The 27,219-nt window shown below is 46.6% G+C and overlaps 1 protein-coding gene across 1 annotated transcript in view; it reads left to right on the top strand.

Moving 5' to 3' along the window:
- Positions 1-27,219, top strand: part of LOC141111256 (indolethylamine N-methyltransferase-like) — a 93,735-nt gene that overhangs the window by 15,114 nt on the left and 51,402 nt on the right. Inside the window, exon 3 of the mRNA XM_073603399.1 lies at positions 8,213-8,225. Coding sequence (XP_073459500.1) covers positions 8,213-8,225 — 13 coding nt within the window. The remainder of the gene's footprint in view (positions 1-8,212; positions 8,226-27,219) is intronic.

Below are 27,219 nucleotides of genomic sequence, written 5' to 3'. Positions count from 1 at the left end.
GTTATGTGTCCTGTTCACGCTAATGTTGATGCCATGTCAGTTTTTTTCCCATGCAGAAAACTGCATACACGTTGCAGATTCCTGCGCAGAAAAAATCTGCATGTTGAGGTGTGAACAGGGCACAAGGCCTTAGCCCCTGGATCACACCATGGTGTAGAGACTCCAGTTTTTCTGCATGCATTCTGCAATGACAAAAATAATGGTTCTCTATGTGCCCTGTTCACACCACAACACTGGTATCATGTGTGGATTTTTTCTGTGCAGAAATCTTAAATGTGTATGCAGTTTTCCACACGGAAAAAAACCTGACATGACATCAACATCGGTGCGAACAGGGCACAGAACTGACACGCATGAAAATTGATGTAAACTGACATGAAACTGATTTTTCTGCAAGTAAAATCTGCATTCCCTTCAGTTCCCATCATTTTTCACGCACGTATGGTGTGAACGAGCCCTTAGTCTTGCATCAAGGTTACTTTTTCTGTGGGCTGTGTCACAGTCTTGTGATATTTAACCACACATATTTACCTCTGAGTTCAGCACTTCATTTATTCCTGTGAACTTATTTTTATATTTACATATTCATCATCTTTGCTGGATTCCATGATATCTTGTGAACCTACACAGACTAATCACATTATTCCCTTTTTCTCAGTTGAAGATCATTTATTCACTCAAGTGAATCCTGTAAATAGACTCATCCCAGTTTATTGTGTCCCTATAGGTTATTTCATCAGCTTGCTTAGATTGTGCTAGTTTTGACCCCCTATCTTACGCAATATTTCTGTTAAACATTTGTGTATTAAATATTATTGTTGATAGGAGAGATATCGTATGGGGTCTTTGTCCTATTTTCCTTCTATGAATCTTAGACCTTTTCTTGTAATTTTTGATTGAGTTTTATGATTGGGATTTAGTACGCAGGTTTGTTATCATGGCACAAGCTCCATCTCCCTAACCTAAGATTTTTTTTTTAGCTTTTTCGTACTACATATTTTAAAGTGAACACCAATAACTAAACAACATTAAAAAATGAATCATTAAACTTCTACACTTGTTCAATCATATTTTTGAAGCCTCCACATTACCTACAGTAATTCTTCTACTCGGACAAGTGAGCCCCCCCTCCTGAACCATACCAGGCCACATGCCCCCAACATGGAGGGTGGGGGCTCTGCCCCCCCGCCCCAAAGCACCTTGTCCCCATGTTGATGGGGACAAGAGCCTCTTCCCAACAACCTTGGCTGTGGTTGTCAGGATATGCTATGTAGGCAGGGGGCTTATTGAAATCTGGACACCTCAGATCCCACCCCCCCATGTGAATGAGTAGGGGTACATCGTACCCCTACCCATTCACCAAAAAAGTGTCAAAAAGTAATAACCACAAGAAACTGTTTTTGACAAGTCCTTTATTAAATAATAAAAAATATTGTCCCTCAATGTAAATCCATCATCAATCACAATGCCCGCCGGACCTGAAAAATAGAAAAAAATTAAAAAGCTCTCGCCTCCTGGAAGGCCTCCCGCCGACTACCCACTCTGGGCTTTGACAGTTCTTATATAGGCAAGGGGTGTGACATCAGAAGGGGCGGTGCCACTGGTTGACGTATCCAGGTGGCCCCGCCCCTTGCCTATATAAGAACTGGGCAATCGTCGGGAGGCGATTTTTCGGTTCCGGCGGATGTCATGATTGACGATGTATTCACATCAAGGGACACAATATTTTTTTTTTTTTTAAAGGAATTGTCATAAACAGTTTCTTGTGGTTATTACTTTTTGACACTTTTTTGTTAAATGGGTAGGGGTACGATGTACTTGATTAGAACGGCGCTACCTGAAAAACCTGTTGGCTAAGCCTATACAGGAAACATAAGCATAACGTTTTTTATCTCATATATACAAGATACTAGACCCTCAAAGATGTATGAGAGGGAATATTTAATAATATTAAAAATGGGTAGGAGACATATGTATAAATCATACCATTGTTGCATGCAGCCTACGTTAAGAATAGTGTGTAAAACATATAAGAAAAAAACCTTATATAAACCCTATATGTTACTGATAAATCAATAGCCAATCTTTAAATCAGTAACCATATCCAGCACTGTTGCGAAACAACTGGAAACATACTATGTGTAGCAAGAGGCATATACTAGTGAAGTTATGCTAATTCCTATAGAGAAAGGTTGCATCCACCATATGCGTATATATAACAGTGTTTACACAGTTCATATGTTATGACAATTGGAGCACTGTATATTAGTCCCATGCACTTTACACGACAGCAAGGCAAGATATTTCCCAGGGTGACTTTCATGTGAACAGGGTTGACTGGTGACTTCTGTGCTCCCCCCTCAAATTGCCCACTTACCAACTGTCGGAACCCCTGCAGGGGTATCAGGCCTGTAGTGCTTTAAATGGGCTTTGCTGCTCACTGCTGCTGGTCCTTAGATGTCTCCAGTGATATCCAGGTGGGTCATAATGCGGCAATAACTGTTTATCTTTCAAAGACTCACACGCCTCTGCCTCCTTTTTTTTGATCAGTATTAAATCTCACAAGTCTCGATTTACAATAAATACAGTATAGTAACTATCTCTATTATAAAGGCAGTACATCTCTATTATAAAGGCAGTACATTTAAGGGTAGGAATATATAGATGAAAATAAAAATAAAGATAAGGTAAACTTATTTTATACATTACATTACATAACTTACATGCAATGGTTAAATGTTGTTCTGTATATGTTCTGTATATAAACGAAACGTACGTCGGAGCGGTACGTGGTCACATGTCCAGATTCGTCCCACCTACTTCCGGATTAGCTGGTTAGCTAGACGCACGGAGTGGAACGCACGCCGCATGTGCGATGTGATGCGAAGGGTTCCTGACTCTACTCACCCTGACATGCGAGCAGTCCCAGTGCCGGGTAGGCACCGTCCAATGTAAGAGGCCATTTGGCTATTTTATTGTTCTCTAATTTTATATATTAAACGGTTTTACGCTATGAGGATTCCTTTTTGTTTCTCATATTTCCTATCCTGAATGAATGGGACGGGAGGGTTCAATGCCTAAAGTACCATCCAGCCTTCCAGCCTTCATGTGAACAGGCACAATCCTGTACAAGCACTAATGACTTTCTTTTTAGTTAAAGAAGTCATTGGTATCTGGTAAGCAGATATCTATTACCTTCAGGTGTTTTTCCTCTTGGGTGACGGAACCTTTATATCAACGCTTAAATTGTTGCATTTGTGAGGATCCATGTGTCTGCTGTGATGTTGGTTTCAACTGCTTTGCTCTGATCTCTTCAATGGATTGGGACTATTAGACATCACGATTTATTCATTTCACTTGCACTAATTTTGTTCAAAAAATTCTTTTCACTGGATTCTTTCAATTATTATTTTTTCATTGTATTTTATATTATTTTTGTAGCATAAATCATGTGTTTGTGGTATCACTAGTTCAACACAATCAGCACCACCCAGTCCACTGAGACTGATTTGGTTAGTGAGTGCACTTAATGACAGAAGCATATGTTTGTTAGGTCTCTAGCGCCCCCTATTTCACACCATTACTTATTTGATTGTTCCATTCAAATTAAGGGGAGCAGCTTGTATTTGTGGCTTTTTGAGTGTGTGTTTTTCCACTCACCAATTCACTCATTATATACTTTGTAAAATTTTTTTATTTTTATTTTTTATTTTATTATTTATTATTTTTTACCAAAGGCGCGAAAGTATTGTCTATTTATGAGAAGTAGTTGAGCCTGCAACCAGCAGAACCCAAAACAACCAAAATCGAATCCTGTTCCTGAGCCCAAAACTAAATTTACCTAAACCTATTAGCAAAACAAAGAAAAAACTGCGCTATGCCATGAATGATAAATGCATAAAAATAACTTAATGCAAATAAAAAGGATGTGAGAAAACATCAAATATAAATATATACATTGAGATTATATAGCAAAATACAAAAAACAAAAATTCAAAGAATATTCTGAATAATATTAAGTACATATAAATCAATTAGTGCCAAAAATCAAAAAATGTGAAAAACCATAAATAGTGATTATATATTAATATCATATAGCAAAGTCCATAGACCAGAAAATCGGAGAATCTTCAAGGGGAATGGGAAGAGTCCCCTGATAGCTCTTAATAGGGATCAGTGTGGAAAGGTAGGAAATTGAAAACACCCCTCGCAGTGATCCTCCACCACCTAAATTACATGCATACCAGATTGCAAGCTCAACAGGCTCGTAGACAGACCAAAGACCAGGTAGGCAGTAGGCAATAAAGCATCCCTCTATACAGAGTGGCGGGTAGTGGGCACATATATGACCTCAAATCTGGATATCCAGCCAGCAATGGGGCATCCCTCTAGCAGCATAGCTTAATATGCAGTCTAGACTTGCTCCTTTGGTGGCACTGCCCCCCCCCCCAGTCTATTACCAGATCCTTTTGGGTCTTGTATGGATATTAAGGGGAACTCCGCACCCAAATTAAAAAAAAAGGAAAGGCGTGCAGCCCCCAGGCCCTATATACACTGAACAGCAGTATACAGGCGGTGCAAACAAGACAGGGACTGTAGGTTTGCTGTTAAGTAGAATCTGTTTGTAATTTTGAACTGGTACATTTTTCAAGTGTAGCTCCAGCCAAAAAATCTATTTTTAAGCTTTTTGGAAAACATAAGGAAGGGTTATCACCCCTGTGACATTTGTTTTGCTGTCTGTGGTCCTCTTCAGAAAATTTCACCTCACTTTCTGTCACAATGACAAATGTTTTTAGAAAATTTGGGGTTTTTAGTGAAGCAAGGATTGGTGATAAAGCATCAGTGGAAATGAGAAACGTTTTTCCCATATTAACAGGAGAGATTTTCCCTTCCTAGGGGTAGATTTCATCTCACTTCCTGTTGTCTCCTTCCGTTTGCAAGTAGGAGTCGTTTGTAAGTTGGATGTTTGAAAGTAGGGGCCTGCCCTATATACTCTGCAGAAATTGGGGCCTTAGGTGTTGGTGTTGCCACAACACTGTAAGCCCTCACAGGGCCCTGCTGTGAAATATTAGATCAATAATTGTAATTACATGGCCCTGTTGAACAGGGGCAGAAAAATTGGGCCTTTGGTGATGGTGGTGTGCTGGTGCCACAACACTGTAAGTCCTCACAGTTACTCTTGGTTGGCGCTGGAACAGGCCCTGCTGTGAAATATTAGATCAGGAATTGTAATTACATGTCCCTGTTGAACAGGGGCTAAAAAATTGGGCCTTAGGCGCTGGTGCTGGTGCCACAACACTGCAACCCCTCACAGATACTCTAGTTGGAGCGCAGGAATGAGCCCTGCGGCAAAGAATTGCATCAAAAATTGTAATTACATGCCCCTGTTAAACAGGGGCTGAAAAATTGGGCCTTAGCCACTGGTGGCGGCGCCCAGAAACAAAAATATTCTTACAAGCTATCAGCCTGATCATTGAGGAGGAAGAGGATAGTCACTCAGCATGAGCATAGGCAGTCTTGAAGGGATCTGACATTTCAAAAAAATTTATTCGGTTACATCAGCATCAGGTGCTTGGTATCTGGTAGTGATCCAAGACTGACTAATTTTTATGAAGGTCAGTCGATCGACCGAGTCGGTGGACAGGTGCACCCTGTGATCGGTTACAAAGCCTCCAGCAGCACTAAATGTGCGTTCCGAAAGAATGCTGGATACAGGGAAGGCCAGTAGCTCAATTGCATACTGTGCAAGCTCTAGCCAGTGATCCATCCTCAAGACCCAGTAACCCAGAGCATTTTCGGTGGGAAAGGTGTTCAAGTTAGATCTTGCTCCTAGGTATTCCTGCACCATGTAAAACAGACGCTGGCGATGGTTGCTGGAACCGATCATACCTTGGGGCTGCGGACTAAAAAATTGTCTGAATGCATCGGTCAGACGGCCACCTTCTCCACCGCTCCTTCTTTGACTGACCGAAGCCTCAGCAACATGTTGTCCAGGAACAGGAGTTTGTAACCTCCCAGTCTCTGCGAACGCATTGCACAGACCTTTCTGCAAGGCCTCCCGAAGATACTTCATCCTCTGCTCCCTCTGCGATGGCAAGATTAGGTCTGCAACCTTACTCTTGTAACGTGGATCAAGGAGGGTTGCCAGCCAGTAACGATCCCTCTCCTTGATACCACGAATACGAGGATCCTTCCGCAGGCTTTGCAGGATCAGAGAGGCCATGCAGCATAGGTTTGCTGAGGCATTCCTCCGGAGTCCTCTGGGTCACTAAGGACAACATGATCCGCAGCCACCTCCTCCCAGCCACGTACAAGTCCATGGGTTTCTTGGGACTGTAAATGATCCCTTAAAGACTAGTGCTGATGCTGAGTGCCAGGCTCCACCTCCATGCTGACACAATCCTCCTCCTCCTCATCCCCTTCCTGTGTGATCGGCAGGCATGCAGGAACACTGTCTGGATAAAGGGGGCCTTGAGAGCTAAGGAAGTCCTCCTCTTCCTGCCTCTGTTCTGCCTCAAGTGCCCTGTCCATTATTCCATGCAGCGTGTGCTCCAACAGGTAGACAAGGGGGATAGTGTCACTGATGCATGCACTGTCACTGCTCACCATCTTCGTGGCCTCCTCAAATGGTGACAGGACAGTGCATGCATCCCTGATCATGGCCCACTGGCGTGGGGAAAAAAAAACAAGCTCCCCTGTCCTGCTGCCATAGTCGCACAGGTACTCATTGATGGCCCTCTGCAGCATGTGCAGCCGCTGCAGCATGGCCAACCTTGAGTTCCACCTGGTGAGCATGTCACAGATTAGGTGGTTCTTGGGCAAGTTAAATTCCTTATGGAGGTCTGCCAGCTGAGCACTGGCATTATATGACCGGTGGAAATGCAGACTTTCCTGGCCTGCCTCAGGACATCCTGTAAGCCCGGGTACCTGCCCAAGAACCGCTGCACCCCCAAGTTAAAGACGTGAGCCAAACAGGGCACATGGGTCAGTTGTCCCTGTCAGAGGGCGGAGAGGAGGTTGGTGCCATTGTCACAAACCACCATTCCTGGCTTAAGTTGGCGTGGCGTCAACCATCTCTGAACCTGCCCCTGCAGAGCTGACCTCTGCCCCAGTGTGGCTCCTGTCACCCAAGCACACCAGCTCAAGCACCGCATGGCATCTTTTGGCCTGCGTACTTGCATAGCTCCTTGAACGCCTACGGAGCACCGCTGGTTCCGAGAACAAAGCACAGGAAGAGGCTATGGAGGAAGAAGAAGAGGGGGGGTGGAGGAGAGAGGTGTGTCAGAATCACCAGTAGTGGCATTTTGGAGGCGTGGTGGCGGAACAATCTCCAACACTACTGCACCTTGTCCTGCATCCTTCCCACCCAATGCACCGTGAAACTTAGGTAACGTCCATGTCCATGCCTGCTGGACCATGAGTCAGCAGTAGTATGCACCTTACCGCTGACCACCCTGTAAAGCGAGGACAAGACATTGCCATCCACATGCCGGTAGAGAGCCGCAATCGCCTTCCGTGAGAAAAAGTGGCGTTTGGGAACCTGCCACTGAGGAACCGCACATTTCACAAACTCACGGAAGGGGGCAGAGTCTACCAACTAAAAAGGTAGCAGTTGAAGTGCTAGCAAGCTAGCATTCAACCGCTGGGCATGTGGATGGCTGGGAGCGAACTTCTTTCGGCGGTGCAGCATCTGGGGCAGGGAAATTTGCCTGGTACAATCTGATGTTGGTGTACCGATAGCAGATTGCCCGCAAGTACTTGGCTGTGACACACCTAATTCTACTCCTTCATTCCTCTCAGTGCAGGTCTCAGAGAGGATTGAAGGTATAGTGGGGTTAGAGATCCCAGCTGATGAGGAGCAAGGAGAGGTCCTCTTTGTTCTTTGGTTTGGGTCTTTTTAGGTACGCTTGCCAACAAACTGCATGGCAGGTCAACATATGTCTGGTCAAGCATCTGGTGCCCAAGCGGGAGATGTTTTGGCCACGCGAGATACGCTTGAGACATATGTTGCAAATAGCAGCGGTGCAATCTGATGCACTCTTCTCAAAAAAGGCCCACACCAAAGAACTTTTGGAATAATGCACAGAGACAGCAGCGTCTTGCACATGTGGAGCTCTGCGGTGTGATGCAGACAGTGTGCTGCCCTTAGGCTGGCCCCTGGAGGGCATCCTGCCTCGTTGGTGATGTTCCTCCTCCTCCTCCCTGCTATCAGGCACCCACATGAAGTCAGTGAGCTCATCATCCCCTCCCTCCTCATCACTGGAGCAAACCTGGCAGTATGCTGCAGCAGGGGGAACATGACTGCCAGATTCCTGTCCTTCTTGGGCACCCCCTCTGTCTGGGCTTATGTTACTGCCTTCCTCTATCTGAGTACAATCATTGGAGCCTTCAAAACGCTGGGCATCCTCCTGGAGCATGTACCCAACACTGTGGTCAAACAGTTCGAGGGACTCCTCAGGAGGACATGGGGCTAGGGTAGGAGTCACTGATGCCATTGAGCCGAGGAAAGAGGCCGCGTTGGCAGCTGCTTTGCCACACAAAGTACACTGAGCCTGGGTGAGAGAGGATGAGGAAGATGAGGACGGCTTGGTCATCCAATCGACCAAGTCTTCCGCATGTTGTGGCTCAACACGGCCAGTTGCTGAAAAAAAGGCCAAGCGTGTCACACGGCCACGTGCTGATGAGGATGCACAGTGTCCATGACCAGCACTGTTGCCTCTAGACACAGAGCCTGCTTGCCCTCTTTTATTGGCTTGTGACTGTCTGCCTCTCCTTGTTGGCCAGACATACTATTGGCCTACACAAGCACCTGGCTTCAGGTAGCTATACTGTAGGTGCAACTGTGCAGGGTACACAGTACAGTAACTGGAAATACTGTAAAAACGCCTGCCTGTCAGTATATTAGCAAGAGAAGAACAGGATCTAGCTAAACTGAATACAGTGTGTGTATATATATATATATATATATATATATATATATATATATATATATATATATATATAAACACCTGGGATGCATATATATATACACAATACACTGTAAGTGCAGCTAACTAACTCAACCTGCCTACTCTATCTAACGTAAATCAAATGACACTGTCTCTCTCTCTCTCTCTCTCTCTCTCTCTCTCAAGCCGGAACACACTACACAGGGCCGACGTGCAGGCGGCCTTATATAGTGTGGGGCGTGTACTAAACCCCCTGAGCCATAATTGGCCAAAGCCACCATGGCTTTGGCCAATTATGGCTCTCTGTATAGACGGCGCTGTGATTGGCCAAGCATGCGGGTCATAGTGCATGCTTGGCCAATCATCAGCCAGCAATGCACTGTGATGCCGCAGTAAATTATGGGCCGTGATGCGGCACTCGAATGTGTCACAAATGGCCCATATCGTTCGTAATTCGGCAAACGACCAAACACACAATGTTCGAGTCGAACATGCGTTCAACTTGAACATGAAGCTCATCCCTAATAATTACCATCTATCTGCCTGACCAATACCCAGCTCCACTTTTACCTTACCCTTACCCATGAATGGAGACAACACCAAGCTGGAGTAAATATTGGCCGTAGCAGCCATTTTTATTAACAACTCAAGTAAATTCACATAAGTTTATAAAAAAGCATTCGTTAAACCACCACCCATCAGTCACATACTCACATTGGTCTTTGCAGGAAAACCCCAAGCTTGCCACATGATCCAATCCGGCACTGCGGTACCTTTAACTTAAATAGGCCTCCAGATGACATACTAGCTCAGAGACAACCAAACACTGACCTCAGTACACCTGTTAACAAATTCCAGCTAAACCACCATTAGCTGGAATACCACCAATGGGACCCATACCACCGATGGCAAACGACCTGACGAACCCAAAAAACAGCTGCATCAAAAGACGTGTACGATACAGCACACATTTCCGGGTTGATCGCATCGTTGACAGATCCCGGTTTTGGGAATGAAAGATGGTGTATCAGCCTAAATTTATTCGGCTCCTTCTTTGGCACTACCCCCAAAGGTGAGATGACAAAATCAGGTAATGGGAAAACAAGTAAATGGGCCCCCCATGCATCCCAATGCCACCTCCTTCTGCAGTCTCTCTGAAACTACATCCGCATATTGCAAGGCAGAGTGCAGGTTACGAGCCAAAGGGGCGCATTGACCAGGGTTGACGGAATCTGAAACCCCTCTAAAAAAAAAAATAAGGTTCAACAACTGCACCACCCCCCTATCCGGGTACCTATCGATAAACTGCTGCATCCTTTCCACTTTCTCCGGCGTCGTCCCTTTTACTAACAGACTCCCCGGCACAACCCTTTTCTTGCTTAAAGCAATGGGACACTCGATGCGCACCTCCGCAACTCGAGCATTCATGCTTGTACTTGCAGGCCCCTCATATTTGCAGGAACCCTCATTATATTGCCAGCACACCCCCTTTTTTCTTGTGGCCGATTGTCCAGGGTTTGATGAGCCACCGCCCCCCCTTGAAAAAACTGACTAGTTGTCCTCGCCAACGTCATAAGTCGCATCCACAAGCTAATATCCTTGTGATCCCACCATAAGGACGGGCGTATCACCCTCCTCTGCTGGAACTGTTCATCATATCACAACCACACCATTGCCCCATAGACTCTGTGTCTCACCCATGGCGTCCAAATAGCAGGACAGCGCCAAACAATGTTCCGGGTTCCATTCTCCTATAACACTAGCCATTATGGCAAAAGCCTGAAGCCAGTTCTGAAAAGTCAGCGGGATAAGCCTGTATCTCCTCTTCTCCTCATCATCCTTCTTATGATCCTCCGGCTTCACTCTGTCTAAATTGTATATCTCGGGTCGAGCTAGCCAAGGACAGCAATGGACGCTTAATCCAGCAGCTCCACGGCCATCAGGGCAAAATCGGCATACACCGGCCTGTATACCACCCAGCACCGACCACCGAGCACACCGGAACCGAGGCGGAACATCGGGGACCTGATCGATCATGCCTAGATGGCATAAAGACAGCAGAAAGCCACAGAAGCTCACTGCATACTTCGCTTAGCGGCTCAGGCAAGATGGCGGTGGTGCATCAGAACATGCCAGATCCAGCACTCCTCAGCAGGGACCTGCTATGGGTAATTCGGTTAAAAGGAATGCGCCATCTAAAAGCCCACAATCTCCCCATTCATACCCCTTCATCTGGGAGCCCTGAGAAGGCAAGATTGAGGTTGGATGCAATGGATTCAAGCCATGAAGAAAGCCAGGGCCCAGATTCAGGGGAAGACACGAGGGAACTCCCTGACTCAATTGATCTCTTTCCTACAAACAACCAGCCAGTGCTGGACACCACTCTAAAAGAGATGTTAGTGTCCCTAAGGAGCTCACTACAGGCTGACATGCTATCATGTGATCATAAATTTGGGGTAGAGCTGCAAGCTACATCTTCCAGAGTAGATCACATAGAAACAAAGATGGAGGAATTTGCAACCACCATCAATGATCTAGTTGATGCCCATGACAACACTGAGGATGACATGTAGGCGATCAAAGCTAAATTAGCGGATACTGACGACCACTCCAGATGAAATAACTTAAAAATCAGAGGGGTCCCAGAATTGGTCCAACATAACTTGCGTGAATATGCAGCACAACTTTTCAAATCCATACTACCGGATGTGACAGATTTGGATATCACAGTGGACAGGATCCACCGATTACCAAAGCCGGTACACCTGCCTGACAACATACCCAAAGTCGTCATCTTACGTCTTCACTTCTTTCAAGTAAAGGAGCGTCTAATGGCAGCATCACGCACCAAAGATCTTTTCCCCCCACAATACAGGGACCTCCAATTTTTGGCTGACCTTTCTCAGTTCACTTTATAGAAACACAGAAATCTGAATACCATTTCAAAAGCATTAAGGAACCACAAGATCACCTACAAGTGGGGGTTCCTGACTAAACTGATCATCACCAAAGAAGGTAAAGATCACATTGTGGATACTCTAGCCAAGGACATACAGTTGCTCAAAATGTGGCACATTGTACCAGAAGGATCTCCTCAATCCTCCAAAAAACAAAGCCCCAACCACATTGCGGAGGACTGGAATCTAGTCACTTCCAAAAATGCTCACAGACACGGCTAAACTGAATGCAGCCAGCAATGGGAAATACCTGCTGCTCCTTGAGTAGGAGAAAGCCGTTAAGCGGAACTGTTCTCTGTTTACACCCTCTACGCATACATGAGTGGCTCAGTGTCACACCCGGGTCGCATTGACCTATGTTTGTTACAACTATTTCTACCTTTCTTCTTGTTTTTGATGTTGCAGCTAACTATTGTTCCAATCCGCAGTCGCAGTTCTACCCATCCCACCTCAGGAATGTCTACGACAAGGCACAGAAGTAATGATAACAACCACAACCTCATCTACCAACACCTCAGAGCCTGGCTTGCCAAGATAACCAATCCATGTAAGTGTTACCAACACCTGCTACATAACACCATCCCTGCCCAAACCTTAAGATGACAATCACCTTTCTAACCATGAATGTTAGGGGTCTAAACCACCCGGCAAAATGCAGATCTCTGTGGAAAGAGGCAACACAGAATAACTGTGACATTTTGTGCGTCCAGGAAACCCACTTTAACATCCATGCCCAACCCTCCTGTTCAAATCCCAAGTTTCCACACATTTTTTTCGCCAGTGCGGATACTAAGAAAAGGGGTGTACTCACTGCAGTAAGGGACACGGTAGCTTTCCACTTAAACAAAGAGATCTCTGACCCTAGGGGCAGATACCATGTTCTGATTTGTGACATTAATTCCACAACCTATATAGTGGTTAATATATATGCACCAAACGTCCATCAAACCCATTTTCTGCACAGAATTCTGAAAAAGATCTCACAGATCAGACAATCTGCTCTGTGGAGATTTCAATCTACCCCCAGATCCTAAGATGAACTCCACCTCATCATCTAATAGACAGCACCAGGCACTCCAACCACTTCTTCTCTGATATGATTTATATGATGCATGGAGATGCTTACATGCTACAGAAAGAGACTACTTTTTCTCCACAAGGCATAAAACCTATACGAGACTTGACCTTTTCTTAACAGATAAATGGTTACTAACCAAAACTCAAATGTCTAAGATTAACACTATCACTTGGTCAGATCATGCCTCGGTGTCTCTGCGGATTGACGATGCATTTAATGCCAAGGCCATGTTAATTTGGAGATCCAACCCATGGATATTTCAGGATGATCCCTCCAAATCAGATCTAATGAAAAACCTTAAAGAATACTTTGAACATAACGTGAATTCTGTGACTGACCCTTCTATAACCTGGAATGCACATAAGGCGTTTATGAGGGGCTTACTAATTCAACTGGGAACCAGAGCCAAGAAGTTGAGGGGACGGCAGATTCAAATTATTTCTTCCTGTATACAAACACTAGAAGCCCAAAACAAAATTAATACTACTCCAGCAATGTCAAGCGAACTAACTAAACTGAGATATGGGCTTTGTGTAAAATTGCTGGAGGACTTTGAAAACACCTCAAAGAGGCTTAAAATGTCCTACTACATTAATAACAATGAAGCAGGTAAATTATTTGCTGCTCGGCTTAGGGGGGAGAGACGCAAAGCGAAAATACCCTATATAATCCATCCAGTTGACAAATCTAAATTATGCCATCCTCAAGCTATAGCAGATGCTTTCAGTTCCTAATACAGCTCACTTTACAATCTAAAACTAGATCCCAACACGATCCAACCTACCTCCCACACGATTGATTTTGCTAAGAAATTCGGCAATTTTCCACAACTCACAGAAGAGCATATAACCAAATTAAACTCTCCATTTACTATACAAGAAATTTCCCAGACCATAGATTCTTCACCTAATAACAATTCACCAGGCCCAGATGACTTCACTGGGGAATATTTCAAAACATTCAGTGATATAATAACTCCCAATCTGTTAGAGGTATACAATCAAGCCGTCTCCTCATCTTCTTTCCCATCTGAATTGCTTAGAGCTATGATTGTTGCTTTGCCGAAGCCTAGGAAAGACCCCAATGTCCCTCAAAACTTCCACCCTATATCGTTACTCAATATCGTTACTCAATAACGTTACTCAATAATGAAAATCTACGCTAAATTAATAGCTAACAGGCTGGTGGACATTCTGCCCTCTGTGGTCCATTTGGACCAATCTGGGTTCACCAAGGGACGGCAGATGGCTGATGCTACCAGGCGCCTAATTAACATCATACATCTTGCCCAAAAAAATGCTCCTAGCTTTGGATGCAGAGAAGGCATTTGAAAGAGTCCACTGGGATTATCTGGAGCAAGTTCTCCATAAATTTGGATTCCAAGGCCAGATCCTTCAAGCCATTATGGCGCTGTATATAACCCCATCAGCCCAGGTCTATATTTCGGGCATGCTTTCAACCCCATTCAACATAACAAATGGAACCCGCCAGGGGTGCCCTTTATCCCCACCTATATCCGAATACATCGGCCAACATCCAAAAATCAAAGGATTCTCAGTAGGGGGTAGAATGCATACCATCAGCTTATTCGCGGATGACATTATACTGATGTTAATGGACATTACATCCTCCCTGGCTTCTGTACATCAGGCTTTACAACTGTTCAACACTGTATCATACTATAAAGTCAATGAGTCTAAGTCATACCTATTGGGGCTGGGGCTGACATCAAGAAGGATATCAGCACTAATTTCCCCTACACATGGAAAGAAAAAGGTATAGGTTACCTCGGAATCCCTCTCACCCCTAGAACATCAGATCTATTTAAAGAGAACTATACCCACTTCCTCCACACCCTAAGGCACAAGCTGGACAATATAGGGAAGTTTGAGTTGAGATCTTGGTCAGGCAGGTTAGCTGCATTCAAAATTCTAATTCTCCCACAATTTTTATACTTGTTCAGGACACTATCTCAGTCTCTAAAGCATTTTTCCAACAGGCACAGTCTGAGCTGAACAAATTCTTATGGATGGGGAAAAAGGCATGTTGCGCCTTCAGCAGTCTTATTACTCTTAAACGAGTAGGCGGGGTGGGACATACACATTTACAGGATTACCACGCTGCAACACTCCTAGCGCAGATTAGGACATGGTTTGACCCTCCATGCCGACAGCCTGTGGGCCGAACTAGAAAGGATTCAAGTACCAGGGGATAACTTATACGATTATCTAGTAACTAGCTCTTTTCGCATATCCAAAACCCCAACGCTCGCCCCTACTATTCAAGCATCTATAGAAGCTTGGCAATACTTTTCTAAAATAGTAGGAAGCTCAAGTACCCTAAAACCTCTGAAACTACCAATCACAGCCATAGCCCCCCTGATACCTGACATGTCCTTAAACTCTTGGTGTACCACCAAAAATCTCCTTTTGGAAGATCTATATGTAGGACCAGTAATGAAGACATTCAGATCCTTACAGATAGAATACTCTATCCCATCATCAGATTTTTTCAAATATCCCACCTACTTAAACAACACAACAACCTTACCACTCTTCTACCCTGGCAATTAGCCTTATATTATACAAATATTAACACCAAACTTAAAGGCACATCCTTAATATACAGACACTCCCAATATACAAGCCTGGGAGAGGGACTTTGGGGAAAGCTACACAGAACACAAGTGGCAGAAAGCTCTTAAAATAACCTATGCATCAACAAGAAGTGTTGGTCTTTGGGAACTACACCAAAAAATTTTGCTGCAATGGTATCTCACCCCATACCGCATAGCAAAATTTACATCTGAGAAATCCTCGGCATGCTGGAGAGGTTGTGGAGGAACAGGAGCATTATCACATATCTTGGGCATGTCCGCGCATCAAAAAGTTCTGGTCCCGCATCTTTCTTATAATTGTACAGATAACTGGTATACAAGTGGTCCCTTCCCCAGGTCTAGCACTTCTATCACTAGACATAGAGTTATTCCCACCACACCTAAGAACAATGGTAACCCACATACTCTTAGCTGCTAGGCTTACTATAGTCCGTCACTGGAAAGACAACAATCCACCCACTATACTAGAAACTCTACAAACAACGAATACACACAGTGTCTATGAAAAACAATTTGCATACAGTATAGGTACCCAAGAAAGAACCAATAAGCTATGGAGTTACTGGCAAAAAATGGTACACATCCAACCAAGACCATGAGGGAATGAAGCCTTGACGTTCTAACAATAAATATAGATGAGGTAATATTATTGGTAATACCACCAACAATTATGTTCTTAAACAGATGGGTTGACTGATGAACACAGAGTTCATATTCCTTTGGTTAGTTTGCTGTGCATTTATTTTCCTCTTTTTTGATTCCTTTTATATTTTATGTTCAGAAATAGGAGTATGTGTACTTCAAAGATATATATGGGATAGGTCAATAGAACCTAAATAAGATCACCACTACAATTCAACATACTCTAATGTTTAAACCTGAATTATATTCAAAATTATAATATGTCTATGATTGTACCTGTATATGTTACTCAATATAACAATTGGAACTAACCTTTATGTTCCTACATTATTATGTACTTCTCCTCTGTTTACTTCTTATAAAACAATAGAAACTATTGAGATTGAATTGAATTTCTCCAGCGGCAGCAGTGCGAATATCTTCACATACTTACCTTTCCAGATCTTCTCCTGCACCTCCGGTTTAAGGTGCGCCCCAAGGGGCCCCTCAAAACAAACATAAACCTCACACTTAGCAGTGTCCGCCAACCTGACAAGATCCTGTTTCTTAGCTGCCTCCCCACCGTGTCCCCTGCCGACGTCTTGGGAGCCTACTTCTGCCCAGCCACCGCCGTTGCACACACCGCGACCTCTGCCTCTACTGTGGGAGGCGTGGTTGCCACCCCCGTTGCGAGATCCCCCATTTGCCCACCCAAGCTGCCGCCGGCGACGTGTGCCCGCTCGGCCCCGGCTCAAACCTTTTTTCCAACTCCTTGAAACCCCTGTAAACCCATATCTGCCATGGCGTAGTCGCGGACCAATGCGGCCAGAAGGAGGCAATGGGTGGAACTGCTCGCTGCGGAGTAAGCTGCCTACCAGACCTGTTCCCACCGCCCACCACCCACCCCTAACCCGTCCTCCCCTGCAATATATAATTAAGAGAAAACAGACTTACCAGGCTGTCTAAAAAGGGTCCCACCAGCCAAAGGTCCTGCCTCCATCGCCGCTGGGCGTCCCCGTGGCACTTCCTCATCTGACAATGACAGCTCACCCTCAGACCGATCGATCACCATGTCTTCAGCTCCAGCTGACAGCCCTCCAGGGGAATCGTCCCTGGATGCTGAGGATTTGCGCTGTTCTCCACCCTCGATGTCTTTGGTCGCTTTGCCTGGGCCTCTGCTACCTCCACCGCTCTGTCGGCCTGGGTCCCGGCCCTCATCTGGCTTCTTCCTTGGCCCCTCCACTGCCTGGGAGCCACTGGCTGCAGATGGAAAAGGCCCAGCGGTCGCTGCAGACCGCTTCCCCTCCGAAGCCCCACCCCCACTGCATGTTCACCAGGGGTGGAGCCCGCATCCTCCATCTCCCTCCACGTGTCAGGCCTAGTGGGAGCTCTGGGTCTGCCAGAAGCCCCACTAGCCAAGCTCTGGCCATGATGGGGATTCCTCCCAGGACCCCCTGCTGTGCGCACCACTGAGCGCTTCGCAGGGGGCACTGAAGGGGCCCTCAGGGGACTCCCTAGTTGCTGCTGAGCTCTGGGGGAGGGGGGAGTCTGGGGAGAAGCACTCCAGCGGCATGCAGACTCCCTCCCCACTGTGCTGACCTCCGGGGGGACCCCTCTCCTAAGGCTGCCATCAGCTGTTCCTGGAGCCATCCTTCCCCCTTGTCGCTGCTTCAGCCTGCAGCCATTCTATCAAGGCCTTTACATCTGCCATGCTGTGGTTCTGCTCCTCCAAGCTCGCTCCTACTGCTGCCACTGAGTTGGGGAGGGACGCACATGCTGCTTCATGCAGCTAACTCCTCCCCACTGACTCACACCCAATCTCTTCAGCTCTAACAAAAACGCTCTTCCCATGTACCCTGATTAACCCTGTCATGTCCGGCCTTGTTTATGCCATTTTATTTTATTTACTCTGGGCTGCTCTGGTTTTGTTGATTATACAGGTTTATCCAGCAACTGACTTGTAAGTATGGTAAGTTGTATTGATTTCATTGCATTGTTTTGAAAAGTGTCCAGAGTGCTCTTATCTGCATATAACGTTTTTAGCTACACAATCCACCTTACATAAAGAAACTATTCACCATTGATGTGAAGAAGGATCATAGTTTCTAGAGGTAATTGCAATAGCTTGCTTGTAACTACAGTTCAGTTGCGATAAGAAAATCTGAATCTGAAAAAACAGCATCATATGGGATTATCTGTAACATTTCAGGCTCCCACGGTAGGAGCTTTTAGCATTGTATCAATGTCCAAACTCTTCAATAGAGGTGGGCCAAACACCCCCCTGTTTGGTTCGCACCAGATGCATAAAACATGCTGCAGCAAAAGTTCAATCTCATTTAAAATGACTCGCAGTTACAATTGCCGGCACCCGGCCATTGAAAAAATAAATAAAAGGGCCTCATCCCCAAAACCATGGCTGCTGGTTGTGGGGTTCTTCATGCGGGGGGCTTATTGGAATGTGGAAGCCCTCTTTAACAAGGGGGCCCCCAGATCATGCCCCCCCATTCAATGTGAAAAAAAAATTGTGTCCCTCAATGTAAATACATTGTCAATAACTCCACCCGCCGACCCAAAAAATAAAAAATGCTCCCGCCTCCTGGGACGGCCTCCCACTGAATGCCTGCACTGTGCTTTGACACTTCTTATATAGGTAAGGGTCAGAGCCACCTAGCTACATCACTCGGTGGCACCGCCCTCTTCTGACTTCACAGACTGGTTCATGCTGGGTAGGGATGGGCTGACTGTTTGAGTTGAACATGAGTTTGACTCAAACATCGGCTGTTCAATCATTCAAAGATCGAACATTATGGGCCATTGGCACCAAATTTGAGTTGCGCGTCACAGCCCATAATGCACTGCGTCATCGCAGTGCATTGCTGACTGATGATTGGCCAAGCATGCACTATGACCCGCAATGCTTTGGCCAATCACAGCACCGTAAGCAAACAGAGCCATAATTGGCCAAAGGCAGGGTGCCTTTGGCCAATTATGGCTCAGGGAGTTAAGTACACACCCCACACTATATAAGGCCATCAGCACATCGGCCCTGTGTACTGTGTTGCTTGCAGAGAGAGAGAGAGAGAGAGCGTGTCATTTCATTTACATTGAGCAGGCAGTTTATTCAGTTAGCTAGATCTCACTGCAGACCGTTCCTGCTCTACTGTTTCTAATATACTTCAGGCAGGCAGTTGATTCAGCTAGCTGCAGTTCATTTAATATATATATATATATATATATATATATATATATATACAGGCTTGTGTGTATATATAGATATCCAAAATCTGTAAATGCAGCGCTAAAATAGCAACTGATAAAATGTCCAATGAAAAGCAAAAGATAAGGGTAATCCAATCACCAGCTATAGTGCGTCTATGGGGGAGCACTCGGCACCACGTGATAAGGTAGTCTGCTTACCAGATGACTCTAAAAGATAGGCATGTGGAAATTATTTCCAGGCTCATCCTGCACATTCAGCTCCCTGGAACCCCTAATCCATCAAGAAGCAGCACTATCCAGGTGGAATTCTCCTTCTATTATTTTCTCCCAGCAGAAGCAAGACTGCAAATCCGTGATCAGCAAGCACTTTTGTTATTCTGAAGGAATCCATGGACTCCCAGGACTGCAATCAATGAGAGAATCACAACGGCATTGATCAATGAAAAATACAACAGTCTCTGGTTTTTCTTGATCTATTTGTCATCACAGTCCTGCATGATTCTTAACCTTTTCTGCCTGTTTTCCTTATGTCTAAGATAGCTGTAGTTTTAAGTTGTTACCACACAATGGCGCTATGCAATCCAAGGTGCGAGTGATTTTTTGATTGGCAGGTATGCCCCTATATAAGAATGATCATTTCATAAGCACAAACGTCCAGATGATGTGCTTGTTCAAAGCATGAAACGCGTCGATGTAGCGATGCTATAGACGCTGGCAGCCCCCCTGACACCCCACTCTATCTCTGACAGCAGTGGGACATTCCCTGCTATTTCCCTTTTTGTCATTCAGGACAGCCACTATTGAGAGATAGTCTCCTCCTCTTCCTTTAGGAAACACTGCGCCAGCCCATAAATTCTTACTTCCCCTGCCGGACCTCAGTTAATAGTGTTTCCTCCGGTGGGGAGACACTGTGCATGGGACCAGGCTGATACAGTCAGGGAGATTTTGGCCTCTTATAACATCCCTAGGAAGCAGGGGCTTCCAGGGTAAGAAGTAGCGGTACATACCCGCAGCAGAAGCCACCCCTTCCTTGTCGAGCGTGGCATCAGGTTGCGGGGAACCCCTATTGCGTCCACAGGGCCGCAGCAAGGAGACAGTCCGCTCTCCCTGTACGCTGTACAGGCAGCAATTTTTTGGAACCAGCGGGCCGGACGACGGGTGATGTCATTTCCGGCGGAGGGCGGACGTCTCCCTTTGACCCGTGGATTCCGGTTCCGGGTTGCGGAGCTGATAGGGGGCCGGGTGCAGGCTGGAGAGAGTCGGAAACACGCGCAGACAGCGTGAGACTCAACACAGGCAACCACCTGCAGTCATGTCGGAGGCAGATGCTGCTACTCATACAGACACTATCTCCAGCCTTCTGAAGGTAAGAGTTCCCTGGGGAGGGGTCCTCTCTATCTAGGATTGTCCCCCCTCATGTATGGTTCCTTGCTTAGAGGGGGGGCAGACCCCCTGGGTGGTCAGGGGGTGGGGGTGGCTCAGATCCCTAAGAGGTGGGTCTGGTGCACTCCCAGGGTTGTTTTCGTTAAAAACGCTGAATGTAATATGTTTTTCTGTACGTAATTTCAGAAATCTACAGAAAAGACAAAGTCCACTCATGTCTCTAAAAAGAATAGGGATGAGCTTCGTGTTCGAGTCGAACCCATGTTCGACTCGAGCATCGGCTGTTCGATCGTTCGCTGAATTGCGAACGTTATGGGCCGTTCGCGCTAAATTCGTGTGGCGCGTCACGGCCCATAATTCACTGCGGCATCGCAGTGCATTGCTGGCTGATGATTGGCCAAGCATGCACTATGACCCGCATGCTTGGCCAATCACAGCGCCGTCAGTAGAGAGAGCTGTAATTGGCCAAAGCCAGGGTGGCTTTGGCCAATTATGGCTCAGGGGATTTAGTACACACCCCACACTATATAAGGCCGCCTGCACGGCGGCCCTGTGTAGTGTGTGTTCCGGTGTGCTGAGAGATAGAGAGAGAGAGAGACAGTGTCATTTGATTTGAGTTAGATAGATTAGGCAGAACAGTCAGTCAGTTAGCTGCACTTACAGTGTATTGTGTATATATATGCATCCCAGGTGTTGCATATATATATATACACTGTATTCAGTTTAGCTAGATCCGTTCCTGTTATCTTCTATCTAGACTATTTACATTTAATGCAGTGCGTCCTGCTCACAGTGTTCAGCTAGATCCGTTCCTGCTATTTACATTTAGTGCAGTGCGTCCTGCTCACAGTGTTCAGCTAGATCCGTTCCTGTTATCTTCTAGACTATTTACATTTAGTGCAGTGCGTCCTGCTCACAGTGTTCAGCTAGATCCGTTCCTGTTATCTTCTAGACTATTTACATTTAGTGCAGTGCGTCCTGCTCACAGTGTTCAGCTAGATCCGTTCCTGTTAAATTCCTACTGACAGGCAGGCTTGTCTGGTTACAGTATATAAAGCTACCTGAAGAAAATTACAGGTGTTCTATTTGATCCTATTAGTACCACGGTCAGGCAGCTAGACTATTTACATTTAGTACAGTGTGTCCTGCTCACAGTGTTCAGCTAGATCCGTTCCTGTTATCTTCCTACTGACAGGCAGGCTTGTCTGGTTACAGTATATAAAGCTACCTGAAGAAAATTACAGGTGTTCTATTTGATCCTATTAGTACCACGGTCAGGCAGCTAGACTATTTACATTTAGTACAGTGCGTCCTGCTCACAGTGTACAGCTAGATCCGTTCCTGTTATCTTCCTACTGACAGGCAGGCTTGTCTGGTTACAGTATATAAAGCTACCTGAAGAAAATTACAGGTGTTCTATTTGATCCTATTAGTACCACGGTCAGGCAGCTAGACTATTTACATTTAGTACAGTGCGTCCTGCTCACAGTGTTCAGCTAGATCCGTTCCTGTTATCTTCCTACTGACAGGCAGGCTTGTCTGGTTACAGTATATAAAGCTACCTGAAGAAAATTACAGGTGTTCTATTTGATCCTATTAGTACCACGGTCAGGCAGCTAGACTATTTACATTTAGTACAGTGCGTCCTGCTCACAGTGTTCAGCTAGATCCGTTCCTGTTATCTTCCTACTGACAGGCAGGCTTGTCTGGTTACAGTATATAAAGCTACCTGAAGAAAATTACAGGTGTTCTATTTGATCCTATTAGTACCACGGTCAGGCAGCTAGACTATTTACATTTAGTACAGTGCGTCCTGCTCACAGTGTACAGCTAGATCCGTTCCTGTTATCTTCCTACTGACAGGCAGGCTTGTCTGGTTACAGTATATAAAGCTACCTGAAGAAAATTACAGGTGTTCTATTTGATCCTATAAGTACCACGGTCAGGCAGCTAGACTATTTACATTTAGTACAGTGTGTCCTGCTCACAGTGTTCAGCTAGATCCGTTCCTGTTATCTTCCTACTGACAGGCAGGCTTGTCTGGTTACAGTATATAAAGCTACTTGAAGAAAATTACAGGTGTTCTATCCCAGCTTAGTGCAGCTACAGGCCATTAGTATGTCTGGAAGGCCAAGAAGGAGAGGCAGACAGTCACAAGCCAATAAGAGAGGGCAAGCAGGCTCTGTGTCTAGTGCTGATCGTGGAGACGGTGCATCCTCATCAGCACGTGGCCATGGGACACGCTTGGCCTTTTTTTCGGCAGCTGGCCGTGTTGAGCCGCAACATGCGGAAGACTTGGTCGAGTGGATGACCAAGCCGTCCTCATCCTCCTCATCCTCTCTCACCCATGCCCAGGGTGCTTTGTCTGGCAAAGCAGCGGCCTCTTCCCTCAGCTCAATGTCATCAGTGACTCCTTCCCTAGCTCCACCATGTCCTCATGAGGATTCCCTCGAACTGTTTGACCACAGTGTTGGGTACATGCTCCAGGAGGATGCCCAGCGTTTGGAAGGCTCTGATGACGATACTGAGCTCGATGAAGGCAGTAACATGAGCACGGACAGAGGGGGTGCCCAAGAAGGACAGCAATCTGGCAGTCATGCTCCCCCTGCTGCAGCATACTGCCAGGTTTGCTCCAGTGATGAGGAGGGAGGGGATGATGAGGTCACTGACTCAACGTGGGTGCCTGATAGGAGAGAGGAGGAGGAGGAGGAGGAGGAGGAGGCGGCGGCACATCACCAACGAGGCAGGATGCCCTCCAGGGGCCAGCCTAAGGGCAGCACATTGACTGCATCACACCCCAAAGCTCCACATGTGCAGGGCGCTGCAGTCTCTGCGCGTTATTCAAAAAGTTCTTTGGTGTGGGCCTTTTTTGAGACGAGTGCATCAGATCGCACCGCTGCTATTTGCAACATATGTCTCAAGCGTATCTCGCGTGGCCAAAACATCTCCCGCTTGGGTACCACATGCTTGACCAGACATATGTTGACCTGCCATGCAGTTCGTTGGCAAGCGTATCTAAAAGACCCACACCAAAGAACAAAGAGGATCTCTCCTTGCTCCTCATCAGCTGAGATTTCCAACCCCACTAGACCTTCAGTCCTCTCTGAGACCTGCAGTGAGAGGAATGAAGGTGTAGAATTAGGTGTGTCACAGCCAAGTACTTGTGGGCAATCTGCTTTTGGTACACCGACGTCAGATTGTACCAGGCAAATTTCCCTGCCCCAGCTGCTGCACCGCCGAAAGAAGTTTGCTCCCAGCCATCCACATGCCCAGCGGTTGAATGCTAGCTTGGCGAAATTGCTAGCACTTCAACTGCTGCCTTTTCAGTTGGTAGACTCTGCCCCCTTCCGTGAGTTTGTGGAATGTGCGGTTCCTCAGTGGCAGGTACCCAAACGCCACTTTTTCTCACGGAAGGCGATTCCGGCTCTCTACCGGCATGTGGAAGGCAATGTCCATGCCTCGCTGGACAGGGCGGTCAGCGGTAAGGTGCATATTACCGCTGACTCATGGTCCAGCAGGCATGGACAGGGACGTTACCTAAGTTTCATTGGGTGCCTCTGCTGGCAGCTGGGAAGGATGCAGGACAAGGTGCAGTAGTGTTGGAGGTTGTTCCGCCACCACGCCTCCAAAATGCTGATTGTGACACACCTCTCTCCTCCACCCCCTCCTCTTCTTCTTCCTCCATGGCCTCTTCCTCGGAACCAGCAGTGCTCTGTAGGCGTTCAAGGGGCTACGCAAGTACGCAGGCCAAAAGATGCCATGCGGTGCTTGAGCTGGTGTGCTTGGGGGACAGGAGCCACACTGGGGCAGAGGTTTTGTCAGCTCTGCAGGGGCAGGTTCAGAGGTGGTTGACGCCACACCAACTTAAGGCAGGAATGGTGGTTTGCGACAATGGCACCAACCTCCTCTCTGCCCTCCGACAGGGACAAATGACCCATGTGCCCTGTTTGGCTCACGTCCTTAACTTGGTGGTGCAGCGGTTCTTGGGCAGGTACCCGGGCTTACAGGATGTCCTGAGGCAGGCCAGGAAAGTCTGTGTGCATTTCCGCCGGTCATATAATGCCAGTGCTCGGCTGACAGACCTCCAAAAGGAGTTTAACCTGCCCAAGAACCGCCTAATCTGTGACATGCCCACCAGGTGGAACTCAACGTTGGCCATGCTGCAGCGGCTGCACACGCAGCAGAGGGCCATCAATGAGTACCTGTGCGACTATGGCACCAGGACAGGGTCAGGGGAGCTTGGTTTTTTTTCCCCACGCCAGTGGGCCATGATCAGGGATGCATGCACTGTCCTGTCACCATTCGAGGAGGCCACGAGGATGGTGAGCAGTGACAGTGCATGCATCAGTGACACTGTCCCCCTTGTCCACCTGTTGGAGCACACGCTGCGTGGAATAATGGACAGGGCACTTGAGGCAGAACAGAGGCAGGAAGAGGAGGACTTCCTTAGCTCTCAAGGCCCCCTTTATCCAGACAGTGTTCCTGCGTGCCCGCCGATCACACAGGAAGAGGACGAGGAGGAAGAGGAGGAGGAGGAAGATTGTGTCAGTATGGAGGTGGAGCCTGGCACTCAGCATCAGCAGCAGTCTTTAAGGGATCAGTCCCAAGAAACACATGGACTTGTACGTGGCTGGGAGGAGGTGGCTGCGGACCATGTCGTTCTTAGTGACCCAGAGGACTCCGGACCGAATGCCCCAGCAAACCTACGCTGCATGGCCTCCCTGATCCTGCAAAGCCTGCGTAAGGATCCTCGTATTCGTGGTATCAAGGAGAAGGACCAATACTGGCTGGCAACCCTCCTTGATCCACGTTACAAGGGTAAGGTTATCTTGCCATCGCAGAGGGAGCAGAGGATGAAACATCTTTGGGAGGCCTTGCAGAAAGGTCTGTGCAACGCGTTCCCAGAGACTGGGAGGTTACAAACTCCTGTTTCTGGACAACGTGTTGCTGAGGCTTCGGTCAGTCAAAGAAGGAGCGGTGGAGAAGGTGGCCGTCTGACCGATGCGTTCAGACAATTTTTTGGTCCGCAGCCCCAAGGTATGATCGGTTCCAGCAACCATCGCCAGCGTCTGTTTTACATGGTGCAGGAATACCTAGGGGCAAGATCAGACTTGGACACCTTTCCCACCGAAAATCCTCTGGGTTACTGGGTCTTGAGGATGGATCACTGGCCAGAGCTTGCACAGTATGCAATTGAGCTACTGGCCTGTCCTGCATCCAGCGTTCTTTCGGAACGCACATTCAGTGCTGCTGGAGGCGTGGTAACCGATCACAGGGTGCGTCTGTCCACCGACTCGGTCGATCGGCTGACCTTCATAAAAATGAATGAGTCTTGGATCACCACCAGCTACCAAGCACCTGATGCTGATGTAACCGAATAATTTTTTTTGAAATCTCAGATCCCTTCAAAGACTGCCTATGCTGATGCTGAGTGACTATCCCTGAGTAATTATCCTCTTCCTCCTCAATCATCACGCTGATAGCTTGTAAGAACATTTTTGGTTCTGGGCGCCACCATCAGTGCCTAAGGCACAATTTTTCAGCCCCTGTTTAACAGGGGCGTGTAATTACAATTTTTGATGTAATACTTTGCAGCAGGGCTCGTTCCTGCATTCCAACTAGAGTGTCTGTGAGGGGTTGCAGTGTTGTGGCACCAGCACCAGTGCCTAAGGCCCAATTTTTCTGCCCCTGTCTAACAGGGGCGTGTAATTACAATTTTTGATTCAATACTTTGCAGCAGGGCTCGTTCCTGCGTTCCAACTAGAGTGTCTGTGAGGGGTTGCAGTGTTGTGGCACCAGCACCAGTGCCTAAGGCCCAATTTTTCTGCCCCTGTCTAACAGGGGCGTGTAATTACAATTTTTGATGCAATACTTTGCAGCAGGGCTCGTTCCTGCGTTCCAACTAGAGTGTCTGTGAGGGGTTGCAGTGTTGTGGCACCAGCACCAGTGCCTAAGGCCTAATTTTTCAGCTCCTGTTCAACAGGGGCATGTAATTACAATTCTTGATCTAATATTTCACAGCAGGGCCCTGTGAGGGCTTACAGTGTTGTGGCCACAGCAACACCTAAGGCCCAAATTTCTGCTGAGTATATAGGGCAGGACCCTACTTTCAAACATCTAACTTACAAACGACTCCTACTTGCAAACGGAAGGAGACAACAGGAAGTGAGATGAAATCTACCCCTAGGAAGGGAAATTCTTTCCTGTAAGAGTTAATATGGGAAAACAATTTCTCCTTTCCACTGATGCTTTCCAATCCTTGTTCCACAAAAAAACCCAAATTTTCAAAAAACATTTTTCATTGGGACAAAAAAGTGAGGTGAAATCTTCTGAAGAGGAGGAAAGACAGCAAAACAAATGTCACAGGGGTGATAACCCTTCCCTATGTTTTCCAAA

Source organism: Aquarana catesbeiana, linkage group LG10, assembly GCF_042186555.1.
Source record: "Aquarana catesbeiana isolate 2022-GZ linkage group LG10, ASM4218655v1, whole genome shotgun sequence".
Lineage (NCBI taxonomy): Eukaryota > Metazoa > Chordata > Amphibia > Anura > Ranidae > Aquarana > Aquarana catesbeiana.
This window is presented reverse-complemented; position numbering and strand designations above follow the sequence as displayed.